The sequence below is a fragment of the Sminthopsis crassicaudata genome, chromosome 1 (assembly GCF_048593235.1).
Source record: "Sminthopsis crassicaudata isolate SCR6 chromosome 1, ASM4859323v1, whole genome shotgun sequence".
Classification (NCBI taxonomy): domain Eukaryota; kingdom Metazoa; phylum Chordata; class Mammalia; order Dasyuromorphia; family Dasyuridae; genus Sminthopsis; species Sminthopsis crassicaudata.
Genome location: NC_133617.1, coordinates 742,941,597 through 742,963,682, shown reverse-complemented (window position 1 = coordinate 742,963,682; position 22,086 = coordinate 742,941,597). Strand labels below are relative to the sequence as shown.

Genomic DNA, 22,086 nt, shown 5'->3' with positions numbered 1-22,086 from the left:
AGGGTGATCACAATGGTGGGTATACAAAGAACTGGTGCATAAATGGAAGGGACATCTTCAGATATTTGAAAAAACTGTCATTTTATAGAGATTAGCTGTGAACTTCTAGAAAACAGAGGGAAGAAGGAGGAATGAACGAAAACTTCTCAGCTACAAAAGGGTTCTAGACCCATCCCGCAGTGGAAGGGCTGCTTCTGGAGCTTGAGCATTCCTCCAAACTGGAAACCTTTTAGGCAAGAGGAATAGAGGAGATCAGCCTGGGGTGGGCAGTGCTACGGGCACAAAACTCGTTGTTTTTCTGAAGGCAGCCGTCTCCCCCCGCTTCCCCTTCCTCATCTGCCTATGGAGTGAGCTTTTCTTTTGTAACCAAGAATTAAAAAGAAAGAAAGAAAAGCGTTCAGGAAAACCAGCCAATAGTCAATTGTTTCGAACAATATGTGCAATATTTCTCATCCATAGTCCACACCAAAAGTCTACAAAGGGCGGGAAGTTCATTTTCTCACCTCTTCTCCATGTCTACTTTTGAGTATTGTAATTAAGTGCTCACTGTTGTTATTCTTTCCATTTCCAACATCTCTTGTGTATCCCCTTCCCCCTTCCTTCCTTCCTCCTGCTGCAGTCCCCATCACCTCATGGCTTCCAGTCTGCTTCCCACTCCAGTGTCAGACTGGTCTTTCTAAGTACAGGTGGGACCATGTGACCCTGCTAGCCTGGGTAATTCCTCTGTCATTCACAGCCGGTCATCACCCGGCCCTCTCCTACCTTTCCAGTCTTCTCCCACCTTCTTCCCTCTGCATTTTGTGAACCTGCCCACTGTGCTTTCTATCCCAGGCCCAGCCATTTCTGCGGCTGTCCCTCCTGCTTGGAATTCCCTTCCTCTCATCTCCATCTCCTTGGAAGAGATCACCTGCCCTCCCCCAGCTTCATCAGTCACATGAGGGGCTGACCAGACAGCCTCATGGGTACCTCCCAGTCTTTTTTTTTTGGGGGGGGGGGAGAGGAGACATTTCCTCTCTGTAGTCTCAGCCAAAAATCTTACCTTCTATAAGATGCCTTTCCCTACGTTGCCCTAATGTTCCCCTTAGGGCTTTGCCTCTACAATTGCCTCCAGCTTATCCTGTCTGCATTTTGTTGTACAGTGGGGTCTCCACTGTAAATCATTAGACTGGGGAGAACTCATTGAGAGCAGGTGCTAGGCTTTTCTTTTATATTTTTGCCTTTCTTTATATCTTAAAGGCTTTGCACAATGCCTACGACAGTTTTTAATGTTGCTTAATTTTTACAAATTGATGGAAAATAAAATGAAAGCATTCTTTAATGAATTTCGTTTGTTGAGTGACAAGATTATAGTCATTACAGCTATTATTGTAGTAACATATATTATATATGTTATAATATATGTAGTAACGACTATAGTCATTATAGCTCTATTGTTTTCCTGGGAATACGTACCTCATAGTGCATATTTATCCTTCTGTGTTATCGAAGAGCTCTCCTTCCTGGACAGGAGACAGTAGATGACCTGAAGGCCTTTTCTGCTCTGTGATAATCTGCTATAATTTTGGGAAAAAGATATCTTAACTGTCTCTATGGTGTTTTTTCCCTTTCCTTATAGGACAGTTCATCAGTCATCCAGTTTGTGACCCGGGCCAGAGTGAAAGTGGATGCTGCTCTCAGGGTGGTGGAAGTAGCCAATGGGAACCCAGAAGAGACCATGGTGAGCCATTAAGCCCCTTCCCCTCTGTCTGCTGGTCCCTCTGTTGGTCAGGAGTTGGATAGTAGTTCTGAGAAGCAGCTAGGCCAGGTTGTAACTTGTTTAAGAAATGCCCAGCCGCCCTCGGTCCCCTTCCTGGGGCCATCTTGAGCTGTGGCCGCCACTGTTCCCAAGGACATCACCTCAAGGCCGTGTGCACACTGGAGAGAGCCAAGTGCCCTTGCCAGGGTTTGGATTTCCACTGTGAGGCCCAGAACTATGTTTATCCAACTCAGTTTGTTCTCTGGAACCAGGGCTCTCTCCCAGACCGCCTCACTCGTGGATCAGAGGACTCGTTGTTTTAATAACTGGGAGAGGTCACGTCCAAGTAGCCAGGCGCTGGATGCTTCCCCGAGGGCGCCTCCCCCTCGTGTTTTAGCCGTTGTGGCTGGCATGAGACCATTCAGGTTTCAGGCTGAAGGAAGCCCGTAATGGTGTGTGGGCGTGAGAGAGTCTGAAAGGGAAGTCTGCTCTGGGGGTCTCAGGGCTGATTAGTTCTCAGAGAAGGTGAAGGTCAGCCTCGGTTTGGTATCCAGACGGAGAACCTTGGCAAAATTAGAAATCCCTTAAATAGATCCTGGGATCACAGACACAGTCTGGGAGAAACGTTGGAAGCTCTTTAGTCCTTCCCCATCATCTTCGTGGATGAGGAAACTGTCTGGGGCAGAATGAATGACTCCCACAAGATCACGCTGGCATTAAACATCGGCGGTGGGAGGTAGACGGCAAAGCCGTTCCCCGATGGGATGTGTCTCCTTGGGCATGCTCAGCCTGAGGGGGAGCTATCTCCTCTACAGAAGGGGTTTTCTAGCTTGCACAGATGGAAGTCCTATAAGCTTGAACAACTTCCCTTCATGTGGTGGTCGGAAAATCCTCCAAACCTGAAAGCAGCGCATAGAAGTGAGTTATTACTGTGGCTATTATTATTGGATTTCGGACAATCTGAATAAACAGTCGAGGGATCAGTTTTCTTGGATGTTAGCTACATGGTGTGGTAGGAACACTGAACTTAGAATCCTTGGACCTTAAACAGAATCCTATTTCTGCCACTTTCGACCTGTGGGACCTTGGGCAGGGATCACCTGCCCTCCCTCAGCTTCAGCTTCTCAGCAGTCACATGAGGGACTGACCAGACAGCCGCACGGGTCCCTCCCAGTCCTCGGCTTATATTCTTTTTTTTGGGGGGGGGGAGACACTTCCTCTCTATAGTTTTCTCAGTGTAAAATCAAGGTCTTGAACTTGGTGGACTTTGGGATTTTAACTCTCCAAGTTATTAAAACGATGTGCCAAGTAATGGAGGGATCTCAGAGCATCTGTTAGAGTGGGCCTTCTTTGAGCGGGTAGGTTACAACACAAATCTATTATCTGTGGGTGGGATTTCAGGGAGGAACGCGCAGGCCTGACTCAGTGTCCTGGAGGAATGACTTGGGAGGCAGGTTGTGTAGACTGCTAATGTCAGATTCAAATAGAAGCAGATTTCTGCAGCAGATTGACTTAGAAAACCATAAGCTGACCTTATCTATTTTGTATTTTATTTTTATTTACTTTGGTAAGCATTTCTCAATTACATTTTAATCTGGTCTTGGTCCACTGGGGAGTTTTGCCAGCACTTTCCACTGCAGGTCAAGAGTGTGATCCCTGTGGACCAGAGAAGGGAAGATTTGGATTCAGGAATGTCTGAGTTTTCTGACATTTACCAGTTGTGTGACTCTAAGCACATAACCAGTGCCTTCACATAGTAGGTGCTTTATAAACGCTTGTTGAGTTGAATAGATTCATTCAAAGTTCCTGCAATTTAAGTTAATTTTTATAGATGGAAATATTACTTTTGGGTCTTTCCTTCATTGGAAATTTGAACTCCCGGCTTCATTTGGTTGTTTTGGTGACTTGGCAGCATTGGTTTTGGAGCTGTCTGCCCGTGGGAGAATGTCCCTGTGGTGGGTAGGGTCACAGACTTGGGAGGCAGGAAGGCCTGAGTTTGAATCCCACCACAGGCGCCTCCTTCATGGCCAGGAAGCTCCAGCCTGGCCAGCTTGTTTGGCCTCTGTTGCCTCCTACCATCTGCCAAAAGAAAAGCAGCATTGCTGTTTGACTTACTTTACCTTTCAGTCTGGTTGAGAGGATCAAGGGACTTTGTGCTCCTTGAAATCCTTGTTACTGTTATTATTGAATAAGAGTGTGTGTGGAGGTGGGGGCAGCTAGGGGGCACAGTGGATAGAGCACCAGCCCTGAATTCAGGAGGACCCGAGTTCAAATCTGGTCTCAGACACTTAACACTTCCTAGCTGTGTGACCTTGGGCAAGTCACTTAACCCCAGCCTCAGGGGGGGAAAAAAAGTATGTGTGGAGGGAGGGAGGGAGAACAGAAGAGAGAGAGAGAAACAGACACAGAAAGACAGAGACAGAAACAGAGACAGGCTCAGAGACAGAGAGAGACAGAAACAGAAACGGGCAGAGATGTAAAGAGAGAGAGGGGAGAGAGAGAATGCTGGTCATGGCATCCGGAAGACCGGGATTCACACCCCACCTTTGACACACATTGATTTAGTGACTTCAGTCAAATCAAGTGAGTGAACCTCTCAGCACTCTAGGAATTGTAAATCTCCACGTTGTGGAACCTAATGCTTTGGTGGAGGGACCTTGTTTTCATTCTCCTCCTCCATCTGCTTTTCCTTCTCTTCCTCCTTCTTCTATTTTCTTTTTCCTTTTCCTCTTTACTTTCTATAATTTCTCCTTTTTATCTTCATTTTCTTGGTCTTTTCACTTTCTTTCTCTTCCTCTCCTCCCTCTTCTTCTCCAAATACCCCTCCAAATCACTATAAGAGATCAGGTCCATGTGTGCATTATCCATATTGCTTTCATGACTCCTTGTGGCAAATCTGTGCCCCCAACAATGATTCAGGAGCCTCAACATCTTGAGATGTCAGGGGAGGTTTAAGCATTTCCCTTCACCCCCCCTCAGAATCTGCCATTTGTATCTGGAGCCAAGTCAAGGATCTTGAATCTGATTTCCTGGCTGAGGGAAGAAATATGGTCCCTGAGTGGGGGTGGCAGTTGGGGAGGGCGGGGAGACATGCTCTTCTGCCACAAACAAGCCCTGTCTGATTACCGTGAAAGCCGGATTTCCAGAGAAACATAAATTGTGGGGGAGATTGCATACAGGAGATTGCTGCCACAGTGCTTAAATGAGGTTCCGTTTCTCAAGATGTCAGATCAGGGCTTTTTTTGGGCTGGTCCTTGGCAGGATGCTCGTTCTGCTCATGGGGGAGTCTGTGAGAAGGAAAGGGCAAGAGTTCCAATGAACATTTTTTAAACAAAATCATAAACGGTCTAGCTGGTGGCCACTTTTGAGGTGGGAAACAATCTCGGGATGATCGTGTGTACGTTTTCACGGATAGAGTTGTTGGGTGAGCTGCTCTCGGATCAGCCGGGGCTTTGAAAAAATTCCTTCTGCCATTTTATGGAATTTTAAAATTCTACGGATGTCACTGGTTTTGCCCATCCCAGACATTCACCAGTCTCTCCTCTCTACTGAACCTTCCTTTGCCATGAAGGAAAAGTCGAGCAAAACCAATTAAGGGAGTGACCTTATCTGACATGTGACATTCCCTACCACCCACTCTCTAATAAGGAAAGGAGGAAAGTATCTTTTGTCACATTTTGTGGAACTAAGATGGATCGCTTCCTTACATTTAGTCAGTCTGGTCACTTTTTTAAGGGTTATTTTCATTTAGATTCTCATATAATCATGATATACGCTGTTTCCTGGATTTGGCTTTCTTTGCTCTGCGTCAGTCATTTCCTATAAATTTCTGAAAAGTTTCTTTGAATTCTTGTCAAAAAATCAAGCCCCAAAGATCAGGGGTGCTTCGGTGGATTGTGTGCTTACTGTGCGCCAGCAAGACTAAGTGAAGAAACTGAGAGGCATTAGGTCCAGGTCATGTGAGAATCTGAGCTCCTTGAGGGCAGGAGCCATCTTGCTTTGGGTCTCCACTTAGCATTTGGCAGCTGGGCAGTAATGAAATGAGAAGTGCTTTCTGAGTGGAGGCTGGGTGATCCTGGGCAAATCACAACGTCTCAGAGCTCCCGGGGGCTCTAAGACTAAGTTCCCCAAAAAGTGCTGACTTCTCTTGGTAGATGGTATGTCTTGATCCAGGGCCTGTTAAACCATCGTTCCAGTTCTTACCCTCTATTCACAGCACTCAGGATGGTATTTGGCACACAATAGGTGCTCAATAAATGCTTGTTGATTGAATGGCTGATTGGTGAAAGGGGCTGGCCTGTGTGGGGGATATTGTGTCCACTTTTTGGTATACATTGACAAACTGGAGAGGAGGCCGAGGAAGATGGCCAGGGCAATGGGGGTTCTATAGAAAGGACCACCCAAAACCAGCTGGCCCGGGGAGCTTTAGCCTGGAGAAGAGAGAATTCTGGGGGAAGGGGAAGGAAGGGCAGGAGAGAAGTCTTCAGAGGGTGGTGTGGTAGAGAGATTCCCAGTGTTCTGTTGGACCACAGATGGCTGAACTAAGAAGAATGGATGGAAGTTGCCAGGATGCAGATTGAACCAGATGCTTCCTAACTGTTGGAGCTGTCCAGCAGGAGAGCCACCCAGCTCAAGAATATCAGCTCCTTGAGAGCAGGGGCTAGACGGCGGTGCTTTCCTGCCACCCGCCCCATCTCCCACCTTTTGCACCTTTGTTCAGGGGGTCCCCAGACTTGGGCTCCCAACCCAACAGGTGAAGGCAGAGCTTCGCAGAGCAGCCATCATTTGGCAGAAGGCTGCCATCCTTCAGCACAATGCTTGGGTCCATCTGCTCAGCAAGGCATTTGCCTGATGGTTGAGGGTGGCAGGGGGTGGGGTTCTTGGCAAGAATTGTATTAGATAATGGACAGAATCCTAGACTTTTTGTTCAGAAATTGTGTCTGCCATGAGCCTGGGCCATGGCATCTGGCAAGTGAGTGACCCCAAAGCTGTGCTAGGCTCAGGATGCCAATCCATGGGTGAACGCTGCAGTCCTAGGGTTTAGGGTCATAGATTTAGAGCTGGAAGGAAGCTCAGCCACCATCTAGTTTGTTATTTGACAGAAGAAGAAACTGAAGTTCAGAGTGGGGGCGGTCACGTACCCAAGACGCACCAGGGGTTGTCAGGGGTAGAGCTAGATTTCAGACCAGGGTCCAAATTCCTGTTCTCACTGCCCCGTCTTGTCACCCATGGTTCCTCAGGGAAACGAAGGCCATCAGACTCATTAACTGTCTGCACATAGACCAGTTCTAAATTGGCAACAGAGCCCACATGATCCTGATGGAACCTGCAGTTCCCTGGGACAGAGACAAGTAGAATGGGGACCAGGAGGAAGTATCTGATAATATGTGTCCTTTGGCCAGGAGCTAGAACACATGCCCCCTGGCAAGGGACCAGGAGTCTGACCAGTTCCAGAGGAAATGCTCCATGGAGGGAAGAGGCTAAGGCAGAGCTGGCCACAGGCCATGGGATGAGTGGTGGTGGGGAGGGAGGGGAGGCCCGGCTCACCCAGTCTGTGTCTCCTCCACTTCCTTGTCTCCCTCCAGATCTCTCCCCGTGCCCTCACTCTGTCACCAGCAGATACGCTGGGTGGTCCTCATCTGTCATCAGCACCAAAGGACCAACCACATGTCCTTGAGTAAGAGACCAGAGTCCTTGGGAGGGCTTTGTGAGCAGGACCATTTTCATGGACTGGGCTTCATTCCAGTTCTCCACTAAACTTCTTCCTCTGTCTCTCTCTATCTCTGTGTCTCTGTCTCTCCCCCTCCCTCCATCCCTTTGTCTCTGTTTCTTTCCATGTTTATCTCTGTGTCTTTTTGTTTCTGTATGTGTCTCTGTCTCCCTCCCTCCCTTATTTGTTACACACACACACACACACACACACACACACACACACACACACACAACTGGAAAACTGCCGTTGCACAGACATATATGATAGTATGAAAGGGATGAGCCACAAGTTCAGTGGAAATACTATTAGACATTTTGCTTGGCTCTGACTGGCAGCACAGAGCCGTAGATAGAGAACCTGGATATTTGGGAGATCTGAGTTCAAGTCCCACCTTATTGGCGAGTCCCACAGTTCTGTGCCCTCTCAGTGGCGGAGGTGATGCTAAGACTAGATGTTGCAGGGAAGTTCCCTCTCTTTTTTGGTTGAGGAAGTTTCTTCAGGTGGGACTCCTCTATCCCCTACCTGGCTGCCCTCTTGGCCCTGAAGGGCAGAATGAGGAGAAATGGGTAGAAGTTTCAGAAAAATACTTTGAGTTCAATCAGGAAACATCTCCTGAAAGTTGGAGCTCTCTCTGGTGCTTGCCGTTTGTGTGACCTTACTCATGTTACTCAGCTGGTCGCGTGATTTACATCTGGCTGATAGCACAGAAACTGCCCCCTGAGGGAAGAATCTGACCCCTTATTCTGGCGAATGTGGCGGTAGGCTCGAAAAAGAAGCAGATCTTGGGAGCCTGGCAGAGATGCTGCACCAAGGAGAAATGCATCTATTTCATGCCCACTTAGTGGGAACTTCACTAAACACCCAGTGCCCTTTTATAAAAAATAAAACCGAACAAAATCCCCCGGGCTTCTGGAAGGGGCCACGTTGAACTCCCATTGTGTTATAACTAGGCTTGTAACTCTAGTCTTCTGGAATGTGGACTTGATTTGGTGTTTTCTCCTCATCTGTTTCCACGGCTGTTTTTTCGCCCGCCTGGTATGTTTCTGGAGACTCATATTCGGAGAACAGCACAAAATGTGGTTTGGCTCGCAGTATTTCTTGTCTCTTGCGTCCACTGCCCCCCGTCTGCTCCCCTCTGCCCTCTCTGCCTCCCCCTTTCCACATGGCCACCTTTCTTCAGACAGGATACAGCTCGAGCTACAACTCCTCACGGAATGCAGAAATTCGGATGGAACCAGATCCTGGTGGAAAACAAATGTCATTTATTGTCCTTTGTGTTCTTCATTTGTTTCATATGAAGTCCACCTCCTCTCTCCCTGGGAGCTCAGATGATGATGAAGGGCAGGCTATTCTGCTCCAGCCTGTCTTTGCCTCCCCGGGGCGGTCCTTCCGACCATTGCAGGCCTGCGTGGGGACTTTTGGTCCAATGGGAAAACCACATTTTATCGAGAGCATGCTTGTGATCACTGACTATTGTCCAGTCAAGGGCAGAGTATAGGACACTGCAGGAGCCTTTGGGATCTCCAGAGATAGGCACGCAGTCTTGCAATGACTTTGTGGAGACCGTTCAGTGCCTCCAAATTCATAGAATAAATCACCGTCCCCAGCTGGCGGGCCCTGAAGCCTGGCTCTGCGTCATTCCCCGACTCTTGTCAGCCATGGGTCTGTAAGGCCCTGCGGCGGTAGGGTTAGGAAGTACATTTGTACAGAGTCACTGTTGCGGTCTCCTAAAAATCAAAGTGGGAGAAGGAGACCACATTGTAAGAGATTCCAGCCTCTGATTCCTGTGGTTTCCTTGCTGCAGACTGAACCAATCAATGGAATCGGGACTGGAAGCAGCAACGACTGGCTCACAACCGCAGAATCCTAACACTAGGGGCCCAAAGAGACCTTAGAGGTCATCTGGATTAACCTCCTTCCTTCCCTTCCCCCACTCCATGCTCTTTTCTTAAAAGAAGTCTTGGTATTTTTGCTGATATCTATTGGTTTTACATTAGTCTCACTTCCAAATATCTCCTGCCTTCCCTCCCCTATGGAATATCCCTCCCTTGTAACAAAGAGAGATGGGGAGAAAAAAGCTTGGTAACATCAAGCAACACATCAGTCATGTCAGACCCAGGGCTCTCCCCAGTTTCCCAGGCTGCTTCTCTCACCCATAATACACCTTCGGACCTGTCTGCATACATTCTTCCCGGGAGGTTTCCTGCCACTATTTCTTCTTCTAGATGTTTCCCCAGGATGAGATGTCTCAGAACGGCTGGGATGTTTCTGTCACCCTCCAGGAGATGGGTTTATTGTGTCACCACGTGAAGGCGTGACTCACGTGGGTCATACCAACTCCCGAGGCTTATACGTCTACTAGAATGAAGAGTATCGTTGCAATAAATCAACGGGAAATTATGAAGCTATGTGCCAGACACCTAAGCCCCAGGAATACAAAGCAATGGAAGTCTCTTCCCTCAAGGAGCTTCCATTCTAGCATACAAGACAGCATATACATATATCAGCTATACACCAGGAAAAACCGGTAATTTTAGAGGGGAAGGGACTAGTAGCAGATGGATATGTATTTGGGACCCGGAATGGAATCCTTCAAAATTCTGGTATTCTGGCAAAATGAGTAAATGAATGGGCTTTCTGATAAAATGTCTAGACCAAGAGCAGCAGAAGAAGCCCTCGTTTGTTTTGTATCCGGTTGTAGACCAGCTCTCCAGCAGGACCTTGCCACAGTTTTGCTCTTCTTGAGAAATCTGGAAGCCTCTAGATCAGATGATTCAGAAATGGCAGAACCTTGGAAGGCATCTATCCCGACCCCCTAATTTTCCAGGGGATCCTGAGGTCAGGAGGAGCTCGGTGATTTGGTCACCGAAGCTCTCGGAGATTCTGGGCTTAGGTGGGTTACTTCAGTTCTACCTGAGGACTGTGGAGTAAATACTAGACTACCTGAGGATTATGATATAAATACTAGGCAATCTGCTTCCCAAAGTTCATGGCCCATGATTCCTGGAAGTTTGAATTCCATTCTCTGTTTCCAATTACCTTTTCCATTTCCTTAGCGGATTCAAAGGTCTTGCAGTAAACAGAGGGAGGTATGATGTCTGCCTCCTGGCAGAAAGCTAGAGAATAAAAGCAGAAGGAATATGTCTTAGCTCGGGTGACAGCGTGAAGGTCATCTGGATTCCAGGGCCGGCTCTCTTCAGCGACCATCTATTCTGATGGGAACCCAGACAAGAAACCAAGGAAACCAGACTAGACGGATGGGTGATGAGTTTCCTTCTCCATGATCTATAGTTTTTTAAAAATCCAACAAGATCAAGACCTGTTTTGGCCTTCACTCGTAACTCATAATTCATCCCATTCTCCTGAGACGTACTTCAGAATGTGGGATTAGATGGAGCCCACGGTCTTCTGGGAGCTAGGCCATGTGGTGCTGGTCTGCTGTGAAAGCCAGGAACCTCTGCTGGGGATGGCGATGGGGACCTAATGGGAAACAGCTGCCTTGAGGTGAGAGGCTCTGGAAACGTTCCCCATCTCCCAAGACGGGCCTTCCTCAGTAGTCCCTCTTGTCTGCCCATCAAGATAATTGCCTGTCAGTCTTCCCGTGCTGACGCAGAACAGCTGGCTGGCTTGAGTAATGAAAAGCTTATGGAGAGAAGCTGGCCTGAGAACTTGTCGGGCTGCTTCTCTGGGGAAAGAGGTTCAGGACTCGGTTAGTCTGGTCCGGGCCCTCAGCCTCCTCTGGGAGATGTGGCTGCCCTGGAGGAACCAGGGGAAGCAGACAGGAGCCGAGAGGCTGCTGGGGAGCCCGTATAGAGAGCAAGGCCTAATCTAGCAGGACCCCAGCCCAGGGTGATTGTTGTAAAATAATAAAGAGAGGCTCCATGACAGGCGAGTGGAAGGAAGGGCTCTGTTTCTTTTTTCTTTTATTTCTTTGGGGTATAGACCTAAAAGAGATATTGCTGGGGTCAAAGGGCATAACCAATTGAGTATCTTCTTTTCAAAAGAAGCCCCAGTCTTAAAAAGGAATTCTAGTACTACAAGGAAATCACAGGTAGAAAGTAGGGCCCTATGTTGATTAAATTATTCCTAATACCTCTGGAAAAATGGTCATCTTTTTTATATGCTATTGATCCCTCCCTATCTTCTATCCACATAGCCATGCCTTTTATCAAAGAATAAAAAATAAGCCTGTGCCTGAGTTTGCCCATCTGTAAATGAGGTAGTTGGATTTAATGATCTCTCAGGTCCCTTCTAGATCTTATTGAAGCTCTATGATTATAAGGGAAGAGGAATTTCTGACTCTTTGAAATTCTTTTTTTTTTTTTCCTCCAGGGAAGGGAACATCAGAGTAGATCTCTCTTATGAACACAGTCTGTTTTCTCCACAATTTCTGGGGTCACAGCTTGGGGAATGGATGGGGAGTTTATGAAGGCTTGAGCCCCTCATGTGACAGCCAGCAGGGGATGGTTAAGCATTTATTCACTTATTCACTCATTCAACGAATATTTATTGAGCATCTTCTATGGGTGAGGGTCTTAGCAAGGCACTTTGGGTCAAAGATTCATCAGGTTCCAAATGGAAGGGAGGTCTGATAAATATGATATCTTCCATTATACAGATGAGAAAACCAAGTATCAGAGAGGATTTGACCTCATGAGTAATAATTAAATAGCTAAGTAACTAAATCCCAGGATTTCCACTCGGGTGCTTTGATTCCAATACGATGGTTTTTCTCTTGTGTTTTTCAGAGATGACAAAGATAAAGTAAAAAGAAAGTTAAAGAACAATGTTATTCTGTATGGACATATCTACATATATAGTATTTAACATATACTTTAACATATTTAACATGTATTGGTCTACCTGCCATCTGGGGGAGGGGGGGAAGGGAAGGAGGGGAAAAATTGGAGCAAAAGGTTTTGCAATTGTCAATACTGAAAAATTACCCATGCAGATATCTGGTAAATAAAAAGCTACAATAAAAAAAAAAGAAAAAAGAAAAAAAAACCAGTGAAAAAATTGAAGTTGCTCTAATAAAGAACTAATTTTTTCAACTGAAAAAAATTTGAGTATCAGAGAGAACAGGCAGCTAGTTAGGTGGTGCAATGAACAGGACGCTGCATTTGAAATCAGGAGGACCTGATTCAAATCCAGTCTCAGATACTTCCTAGCTGTGTGATTCCAGGCCGCCCACTTAACCTTTGTTTTCCTCAACTGCAAAATGGGGATATTAATAGTACCTTCCTCAAAGGATTGTTCTTTGGATCAAATGAGATAATATTTGTAAAGTGCCTACTGTAGTGTCTTGCATAAAAGTAGGTGCTATATAAATAATTATTCTCTCCCCCCAAATATTAAATATACTCAAATGCTGATATCAGTGGATAAATTTATGTTATCAATATTTATTGTTTAAATATATTTGTTATTGAAATGCCCTAAATAATAATATAAACTATTCATTGATATATTATATACTGTTATAGAAATACATATATAAATGTAAACATTTGAATTATTTACATCTGGTGTATATAATATACAGCTGGCATTTATATAGTACTTCATATAATACTTTGCATCTGTATTATCTCATTTGATCCCCTCAGATAACCTCATGGGAGAGGTGCTTTTAGAATTTTTACTTTACAGATGAGAATATTGAGGTTCAGAGGGCTGATTCAATCAGGCTCATCCCACTGGTGGGCTTTTGGGATGGGATACAAACAAACATGGTTCTTCTGCCTCCAACACCAGCATCTATTCACTATATCAAACTGCCTCCCAAAGGCATTATCAACCAGCCGATTGATGAGCATTTATTAAGCACCTACTATATGCCTAAGCATTGTGTTAGTGCTAAGGCTACCAAGATGGAACTGCCATTGATTCCTAGACTTCCTAGGTTGAGGAGCCTTCCTGAATTTAGGATTTGGTCTGATTTCCCCCAGATATAAGGACTGCTGTCTTTGTCCATTTCTTTGCATTTAATTTACATTTTTTGTCAGTATACACTTTGTATCATGACACTAAAATGTAATCCTCGAGGGCAGGACCGTTTTGTGTTTGTCATGTTGTCCTTAGCATTGAGTACAGTACACACATAGTAGGGGCTCAATAATAATTTGTGGAGTACAGTTGAGTCTGGATTAAGAATATCTTTTTTTTTTTAACATTAATCTGAGGATTTTTGTTTGTTTTGGTTTGGGTTTATACCTTTGACTTTATTGGAATAAGAAGGAAACTTCCTCTGCTGGTGTAAGCCAGCACTTCATCTGCAATGTCTAATCATAGGGAATTGTTTGAGGTCAATTGAGAAGCTGATAAAGATGATAATAGTAATAATTGACATTTATATAACATCATGAGGTTTGCAAAGTGATTTGCAGAGATCATCATCTCATTATATCCCCATTGTACAGATAGGGGAACTGAGGCCATAGGAATTTAAGTAATTGCCATCACAGCAAAGTTGGTGTATGTCAGAAGGAAGAAACGAATCCACGGCTTTCTGACTCAAAGGCTGGCATTCCTTCCCCTGTGCCAAGCTGCTTCTCAGGTTCAGTTACTGATATTTAATCATACTCAGTTGTTATTGTTATACACTAATAAACCTTCCTAGAATTTTTGTTCTGGTTTTAGAGTGCTCTTTAAGTCCTGAATTTTATTTTTACAAAGCTGTTCCTTGTCATTTTGCCCCAAATGTCAAATGTATGGCTGAACTCCAGCGTATTATGTGCCAGGAAGAAAGCTCCTGCTTCTGATTGTGAAATCGTTCTCTGTCCTTGCCTTGTAGGTGGTCTTTGAAGCGCTGCACAATTTGGAGCCTCGTGGTTATGTTGTGGGCTGGATTATTGCCATCAGCTTGCTGGTGGGCATCCTCATCTTTCTGTTACTGGCCGTGCTCTTGTGGAAGGTAAGACGTTCAGAGAGACTTCGCAGCTACAGATCGTTATGATCAGAGAGTGGAAGGGGGCCCTCAGTGGGTCTTTGCCATCCTTGGTTCAGACGTGTCACCCTTGGTCTATCCTTGGTACCCCTTATGTTCTGATAGTCGCTGGCAGCTCAAAGATGGCAGACATCTAAGAAAACTTCCTGTTGGAAAATGCCCCGGTGTGGCAGGCTGGGGTAGATTAGACACTCTTTGATGAGGACCAAATGTCCTACTGGCCCATCACTAGGAGCCACTGAGTACTAAGAGTGGGAGTAAAATTGCTCGCATAACAAGGCCCTTCCAAAGAAACAGCATCAGGCGCTCCTCCTTGGTCCTCCCCAGCATCCAGCCTGCACCCCTTACCTGAAGCAGCAGGACTTGATGTTAAGTAAAAGAGAAATTTGAAAATTGAGTAATTTTATTTGTCATTTTTCTGGAATGGGAGAAAACAGCCAAAACGTGCTTTCTAGCTTTTGCCTGCACAATTTGGGGTCTCTGCTCACTGAAGTCAGATGACATAGTGGGACATGGATCTACTGAAGAAATGACCCCAAATGACCCAGGGTAATATTTCAAGGATATGTAGAGAGACAACATATTTTTTTGTGCTGAAAATAAAGAAATATGAGCTAATAAAGCAAGTTTAGTTTTTCCAAGAAGATCAAAGAAAGAAATGTCCCCTAGATACCAACATATCCATACCAGCACTTTTGAAAATTGTATTTTGTTTTTATTGAAATCTTTTGTTTTCAATCTTATTCATTTCCAAAGATCTTTCTTTCCTTTCCCCCTGTCCATATATGGACTATATATGTCCAGTATATGGACATATACAATGTCTATACATTGTCCAAAAATATCCCTTTCCTTTCCCCCTGTCCATATGGACTGTATATGTCCAGTATATGGACATATACAGTGTCCATACATTGTAACAAATCTTTAAAAAAAGAAAATGAACAAAATCGGTACAGCAAAACTAACCAATGCATCCCCTGCCTGTAAATTTCTATGTTATTTTACATTCCTAGTGTTCCACTTCTGCATGAAGTAGGGGGGGTACATGTTATTGACTTTTTTCAGAGGCAAAGTTGTTATTTTAATTATGCAACATTCAGTTTAATTTTACTTGTTTTTTTCATAATTCTGAAACAGTCTTGCCATGTTTTGCTGAAATCCTAATGTCCATTATTTTATATTGCCCAGTAATTTCTCATTATATTCATATGATGCCTTTTAATTTTTTTTAATGGCCAATTTGCTCATTGGTGGATCCCTGAATCTATTTCCTTTTTCCGATTAAAAAAATTCTGCTATAAATAGAGTGGAGTATGAATATAATGGCATCAGTAAAGTGAATGAGGAACTCAGAGAAACACCAGAAAATTTATCAGAACTGATGTAGGATGAAATAAATGGAGGAGAACAGTATAACCAATGAGTACAAAAGTGAATGAAAACACTAAAAGGCAGCTCAAATAAACTTAATTAGAATAACCCATCTTGTCTCTGGATAAGAAATGTTGAAAAGATGACATTGTTTTTTCAATTAGTTTTTTTATTTTTTGGTTGTAGGGTAGGGTTAATTTGGGAAAATATATTAGAAATGAATATGTCATAACAATTATTGATCAATCAATAACATATTTTTAAAATCCAAAGGAGCGCTAGAGCTTTAGAGGGTAAAGGGACCTTCAGGGACACATGGTCTATAAGTTTTACTTCAGGACCACTAGTGATTTGCCCACAATCACAGTTAAGTGCCAAATCTTGGAGTAGAAATCAAGTCTCAATTCCTGGTTCATCCCTCTCTCTATTCCATTGTGGTTCCCTGGTTCTGTTTGTTTTGATACTTTTCCTCTGGACATATTGAACAAAAACTTGGGCTTCCTTCCACCTCACAAGTCACCTAAAACCACCGGTGAGGATGATTGGGACTCAGAGTAAATGTCCTTTCCCATTATTGTGGTTGCCCAATTATAACCAGAAAGGAATAGTGTGCTTTCACGTCAAAAAATACCAACCTCATTCATTGCATTTCGCCTGAATGTAGTTGCCTTTGAGATGGTTCCTACAGGCATAGACGCTGTGAGTTCTGTTCTGATTCTTGTTACTGGATCACTTCATCTGAAACTCTTCCTGCTTCTGTCACTTCTTCATAGCTGGCATTCCTTACCTTGCAGTAATATATTCCATCTTAGACTTATACCACAATTTATTCAACTACTTCCCCAATCATTGGACAATTTTATTCCTAGCTTTTTGTTGTTACAAATAGTGCTTATAAGAATATTTTTGAACATGAATCCTTTGCCTACACATTAGCCTTCTTTGGGGTATGAATTTCAGGAGTGGGATTACAAAATAAAAGGAGATGAACAACACAGTAATTTTCAGTGCATTATTTCTAGAAGGATAGATCCTTCTGGTTGTTAATGCTTTTCCTCCCCTCCGTGGAATTGCTTTGTATATCTTTTGTATTTACTTATCTGTGTAAATAATTAACCAAAAGATGTAGAGAATTTCAGATCCCACTGTGTTTATTGTTTGTTGATTATGAAAAAAGCATGTGATTTGATTAAACAAAATACAGCCTTCCAGGCCATCAAGATTGTTCAAGATTCCTTGAAGATGTGACAACAGAGATAAACCTATTCAGTGACCCTCTGATAATAAACATCACACAAGGCATAAAACCGGGAGGTATCTGCTCACCAAAAGTATTTATCACTGTGATAGAGAAATCCCAGTACAGATTCTAGCATTTTCATGTGACATGGATTTATTTACATTTATTCAGTTTCTTTCTTTGCTAATTTGCATTTCAAAGGCCTTGTTTTAGTTTTTTGGAAAAGAATGAATAAAAGTCTTTCATGTTGTTGAACACTTGTTTTTCTCATATAGGATTATGCTCATCTTTTTAGGACATGTTACACTGTCATATTCTGGCTTTTTCTTTCACCGAGGAGTCCTGCCTGATTTCTTATTATATAAAATTCCTCTTCCTGCCTGCTTGCTCTTTAATATGTCATCTCTAGAACTTGGTGACTACATTTCTTATTGAATATAAGTTGGAATTTCTCTCGTAGGGTCCTGTGGATTCTATCAAGTCATACTTTGCCCTCCTTTTTCTAATAGTTCCAGATAATTTTCTATCTGATGTCCTGAAATAGGGTATTCAGGTTCTTTTTTTTTTTCCCCATGGGATTTTTTTCTCCAGGAGACTAATAATTCTTTGATCTTCTCTGTGAACTCTGCCAATTACTTTGGTTTGCAGAGGTCCTGAGTGTCCTTTAATTTTCCTGTCTTTTGATTCTTTTCTGAAGCTTGTGGTTTTTAGCTCTGCATTTTTGTTTTGTATCCCTAAAGCTCTCTTTTTCATAGTGTCTACTGCTTTGTTAAATTTCTCTACTATCTGTTCTAGGCTATTGATTTTTTTGTCTTTTCTAATTCTAGTACACGGTAGGTATTTAATACATGCTTGTTGATTGATCCTTTAAGACTTTTAGTTTCCTCTCTGATTTCCTTTAGCTCTTTTGAACTTCTAAGAAACTCTCAGCTTCCTGAGGCTGCTTCAGCCTTATTTCTAGGGACTTTGGTTATTGCAATGTTATCTTTTCTCCTGCAGAATGTTTCCAGTTTCTTTTTACCCCATAGTATAACTTTACTGTACTGGGATGCTTTAATCTTTGTATTGTTTTTCTGTGGTTTTCTTATGATTCCTTTACTTTCCCTTATTTTGGGTTGTTACTCTTCTATTTTATTTGGCACATTTCTTTTTTACTTTGAGGTGATGAAGGGGAGCTGGGATGGAACATAGCCATTCAGTTGTCTTGCCAGAACTCCTTAACTCTGGTAGCCATATGCAAATCTTATTCATGGTACATTTTTCCTTCTTGAAATCTGGACTGTTCCAAAGCATGTAGACAGATGTTCAGTGTAATCTAACTGAAGGTTTCTAAACAGCTGATCCTTTATTTTAGTCTAGCTTTCTACACAAATGAATGAATGAATAAATGAAAAAGCATTATGGGGTATTTCCTATTTGCCAGTTCCTCCTTAAGTCTTTGGGGTTAGGTTTGTGAACGAATTGTTGGGTGTATTCTCTCAGGTGAAGTTTGTGAGACACAGAGATCGGAGAGAATTTTCCAGGACCTCTTGGAGAGTAAATATGAGAATAAGACTGGCGATTTTCTGGTAGCTACATTCACAGAATGCTAACAAAAAGTCTGTGGTCTACTACAATAGAAGTCCAGCTTTTTACTGGAAGTCTGAAAAGGCAGAATCATTATTGAGCAAAACGAATTTTGTTCCTTGGTCTTTTTTTTTTTTTTTTTTCATATGAGCTCCTGAAATTAGGGAAGATGAAATTCTCTTCATGGTTTTGTTCACGGAATCAGATACAAATCCAGAGAAAGTCCAGGAAAGAGTGGTCCTTCTGATGAGCTTCCTCTTTTGGCCTATGCGCTAGCTGATCCCTTATATTCTCCCCTTCAGGAGTCCATTTCCTCCCACACATGAGTACTTCCTAAGTGAGGTAGACTCAACTACCATCTGTTTGGATTTGTTTTATGTAAGTATGATTCTTGTAAATGATTGTCAGGAAGCCCAGGTGCTCGTCCTATCAAATGGCTGAGACATTTAGTGTCATAAAAACGTGACGTGGGTTTCTTGGAGCTGCCCTTAATCCAAGCACTATACGTGGTATGTAAACCCAAACCAAATATAGCTACAGGGGACTCAGTGGAGAAAAATAGTGGCAGGAATTCTTGAGGTTGCCTTGATCTTTGGTGGCTTTTAAGAGGGATGAGTGCAAACTTTTTCTCTTGGGTTCATTATTGCAACAAATTGAAGGTAGGAGTTTAGGAAGGAAATGAAGACTTTGGGAGACTAGTCAAGAAGATGATGCTTATGATGAATAAGGAAATATGGTTAGAGGAATTGCACATGTTTGACCTATATCACATGGCTTGCTGTGTTGGGGCGAGGGGGAAGAGAGGGAGAAAAATTTGGAACACAAGGTTTTGCAAAGGTGAATGTTGAAAACTAGCTTTGCATGTATTTGGAAAAATGAAATATCCTTGAAATGTGAAAAAATAAAATGAGAAAAAGATGATGCTTAAAGGAAGGATTTGGATTTCTGGACCTGGGGTTAGCATGTATAATCTTAAGGCCAGGGCTAGAGTGGAAAATATTTTTGCCTGAAGTTTTCCTAGTTTGTTCAAGAGGGAATAAAACTGAACAGCAAGTGGGAGGTAAGAAAACAGCCCAAAGATATCTTCTGAGCCAGATACCACAGGGAGGAGGAAGGCCGTCCAGCAGGAGCAAGGGCTGGAATTCACAGAGGAATGTCTAAAAAGGGAGACAGCAGGAGCCCCTTTGACCTCAGAGCTCCACGTGCATGGGCACTAAGCTACGACAAGGAGACCCAGCTGACCTCCGAGAGATCCCTGGGACTCATGACTGATAGAAGGGAATGAAAGGCTAAGCCAGCATTGCCCATCATGCCTGTCACATGTGACCTGGGTTTAAGGCGTGATCTTTAAGAAGGAAATCTAGCCCGTGAACTCTTAATCTAGCTTGTGAGGTTTCAGTGACCAGGATTTATGTTCCTTTGGAGCATGTTTAGGAAAGTAAAGAAAGAAGGAAGGAGGGAAGGAAGGAAAAAAAAGGAAAGAAGGGGAGAGAGATGGGGGAAGGGAGGGAGGCAGGCAGGGAGGAATGGAAGGAAAAGGGATTTATTTACTATGTGTCAATAGTTCAACTGGAGATGGCCCTGGATGCAGTAGGAGACCTTGGTGCCCCCCCCCTTTTTTGAGTAGGTAAAAGAGGCCATTTTTGTCTCATTCTTTCTTACTCAGCCTTAATCACTAAATGGGTGTGCCCTCAATCAAACTGAGACCTATTAAGGAGCTTAGCTTAAAAAGGCTGTCATTTCCTGCTGCATTCAGGCTGTCACCATCATCTGACCACTGGGCCCAGATAGTTCTGAAGGGGAAAGTGAGGTAGATGACCTTGCGCAGTCTTCCTCACTGAAATCCAATTCACTTGCATGGCCCGCTGATATCTGGTCCTCTTCAAAAATGAAGGACAAACAACAATAACAACAAAAAGCAAGGCATGTAGTAGGTGCTTAATAAATGTCTGTTGATTAATTGTTTCTAAAGGAACGGATGAGCTCAATAGGAAATGGAGCAGCAGTGTTTATTTTAAGTTGATGGGGGAAGGGAACAAGATATAGTAGGTGCCTAATATGTGTGGGTCATTGTGCTAAGGGCTTTACAAATATCATCTGGAATTTCAGAGGTCATTGAGCCGGCCCCTTCGCTAACTGACTCGGAGAGAGGTTAGTGACCAGCCCAGGGTCACCCAGCTAACTGCCTGAGGGGTAATTGAAGTTCAGATCTTCCTTGCTGCAAGTCAAACCATCTAATGATTTAACTGTCAGATGCTTCTGAAGAGAGGGAGTCAATGTGAATTTTAGAGGTTTCCCCAAGCTTCCTTCTAAACTAAAGATCCACTTTTTAAATGATTCAGTTCTTGGGGTGGTTAGTCATGGAATATTTCTTGTTGCTGAAGGATGATAGAATCACTTCCGGGGCTGTGGAGAGGTGAATGGTGGGTATAAAACTTGTGACCAACCAAGAATGGTGTGAGAGCCATAGGATGCCCTGGGAAAGAAGGTGGGCTGCCCTAGTGGTGAGAGTAAGGGAAAATTGGAACTCTCATTTGGTATGAGCACAACGTCCTCTGGGAAGACATGGAGAAGAGGCCCATAGGGAAGGCCGCCATAGATCAGTCGTGATTTGAACCCTTAGAGAAAGTGGCCCCATAGAGATAACTGGTGATCCTAGCAGGGAAATACAAAACTAATCGCCCAATGGGTGGGAGTTAGCCAGGACATGGTTCTGATGAATTTTTGAAGAGCAAGCATGAGATGCTCTGGGCTCAAGTGTCCTGCAGCCTTGCAGGCAGCATGGATTAAGAATAAATTCATGTTAAGTGATGCTGTCAATTGCACGGAGCCCCTGCTTGCCCCTTTCCTTGCGTCTGATTTGTATGTGAACGGCCACGCACATAGGATGATAGATCACCCTGTACCAGAATGCTTACTTTGGAAAACTATTTCCTAATTGGCTTTGGGGGAAAAGGCATTTTTAGTATCTGCCAAGACTTTCTGGAACCGGGTGGTTTTCTGCCCTTCCCGGACCCCGCCTTTGCTATCAATGGAGTGTTTGTGGCTTCCCATTCATCTTGTCCAGCAAGCTGTCTATTCACATGAATCTCAGGCTGCTCGCTGGTTCCCTCCATCAGTGGGGCCCCAGCTTCGAGCCGCCTCAGTAGCAGAAGTGGGGAGCAAATCAGACATTTCTGCAAACAGTGAAATGGAACCCGGTAAACTGGCCGGAAACCAAGATGTTCCTAGCTCCTGGTTGCCATAATTTAATCTTCATGCTCAGTGATTGCAGTAGTTAGCTCCACTCCTCCCCTCCCCACAAAGAAATGTTGAAATGTGAGGCTCTTTCCAGAGGAAACAAATTGACCGATTTTCTCCTCTTCTCTCCCTCCCTTCTTCTCATTGTGGACATGGTGGGGCTGGATATGCCTGGAGCTGATGCTTCTTTACCAAAGGGATGAGACATTTCCTGTGGCTCAAACCTTGAAGCTTCAATTTCCCCAAATATCTTAAATCCATCTTCACTA

At 43.8% G+C, this 22,086-nt stretch overlaps 1 protein-coding gene across 1 annotated transcript in view; it reads left to right on the top strand.

Moving 5' to 3' along the window:
- ITGA9 (integrin subunit alpha 9) overlaps positions 1-22,086 on the top strand; it is a 299,345-nt gene that overhangs the window by 263,091 nt on the left and 14,168 nt on the right. Inside the window, exons 26-27 of the mRNA XM_074284359.1 lie at positions 1,616-1,717; positions 14,245-14,364. Coding sequence (XP_074140460.1) covers positions 1,616-1,717; positions 14,245-14,364 — 222 coding nt within the window. The remainder of the gene's footprint in view (positions 1-1,615; positions 1,718-14,244; positions 14,365-22,086) is intronic.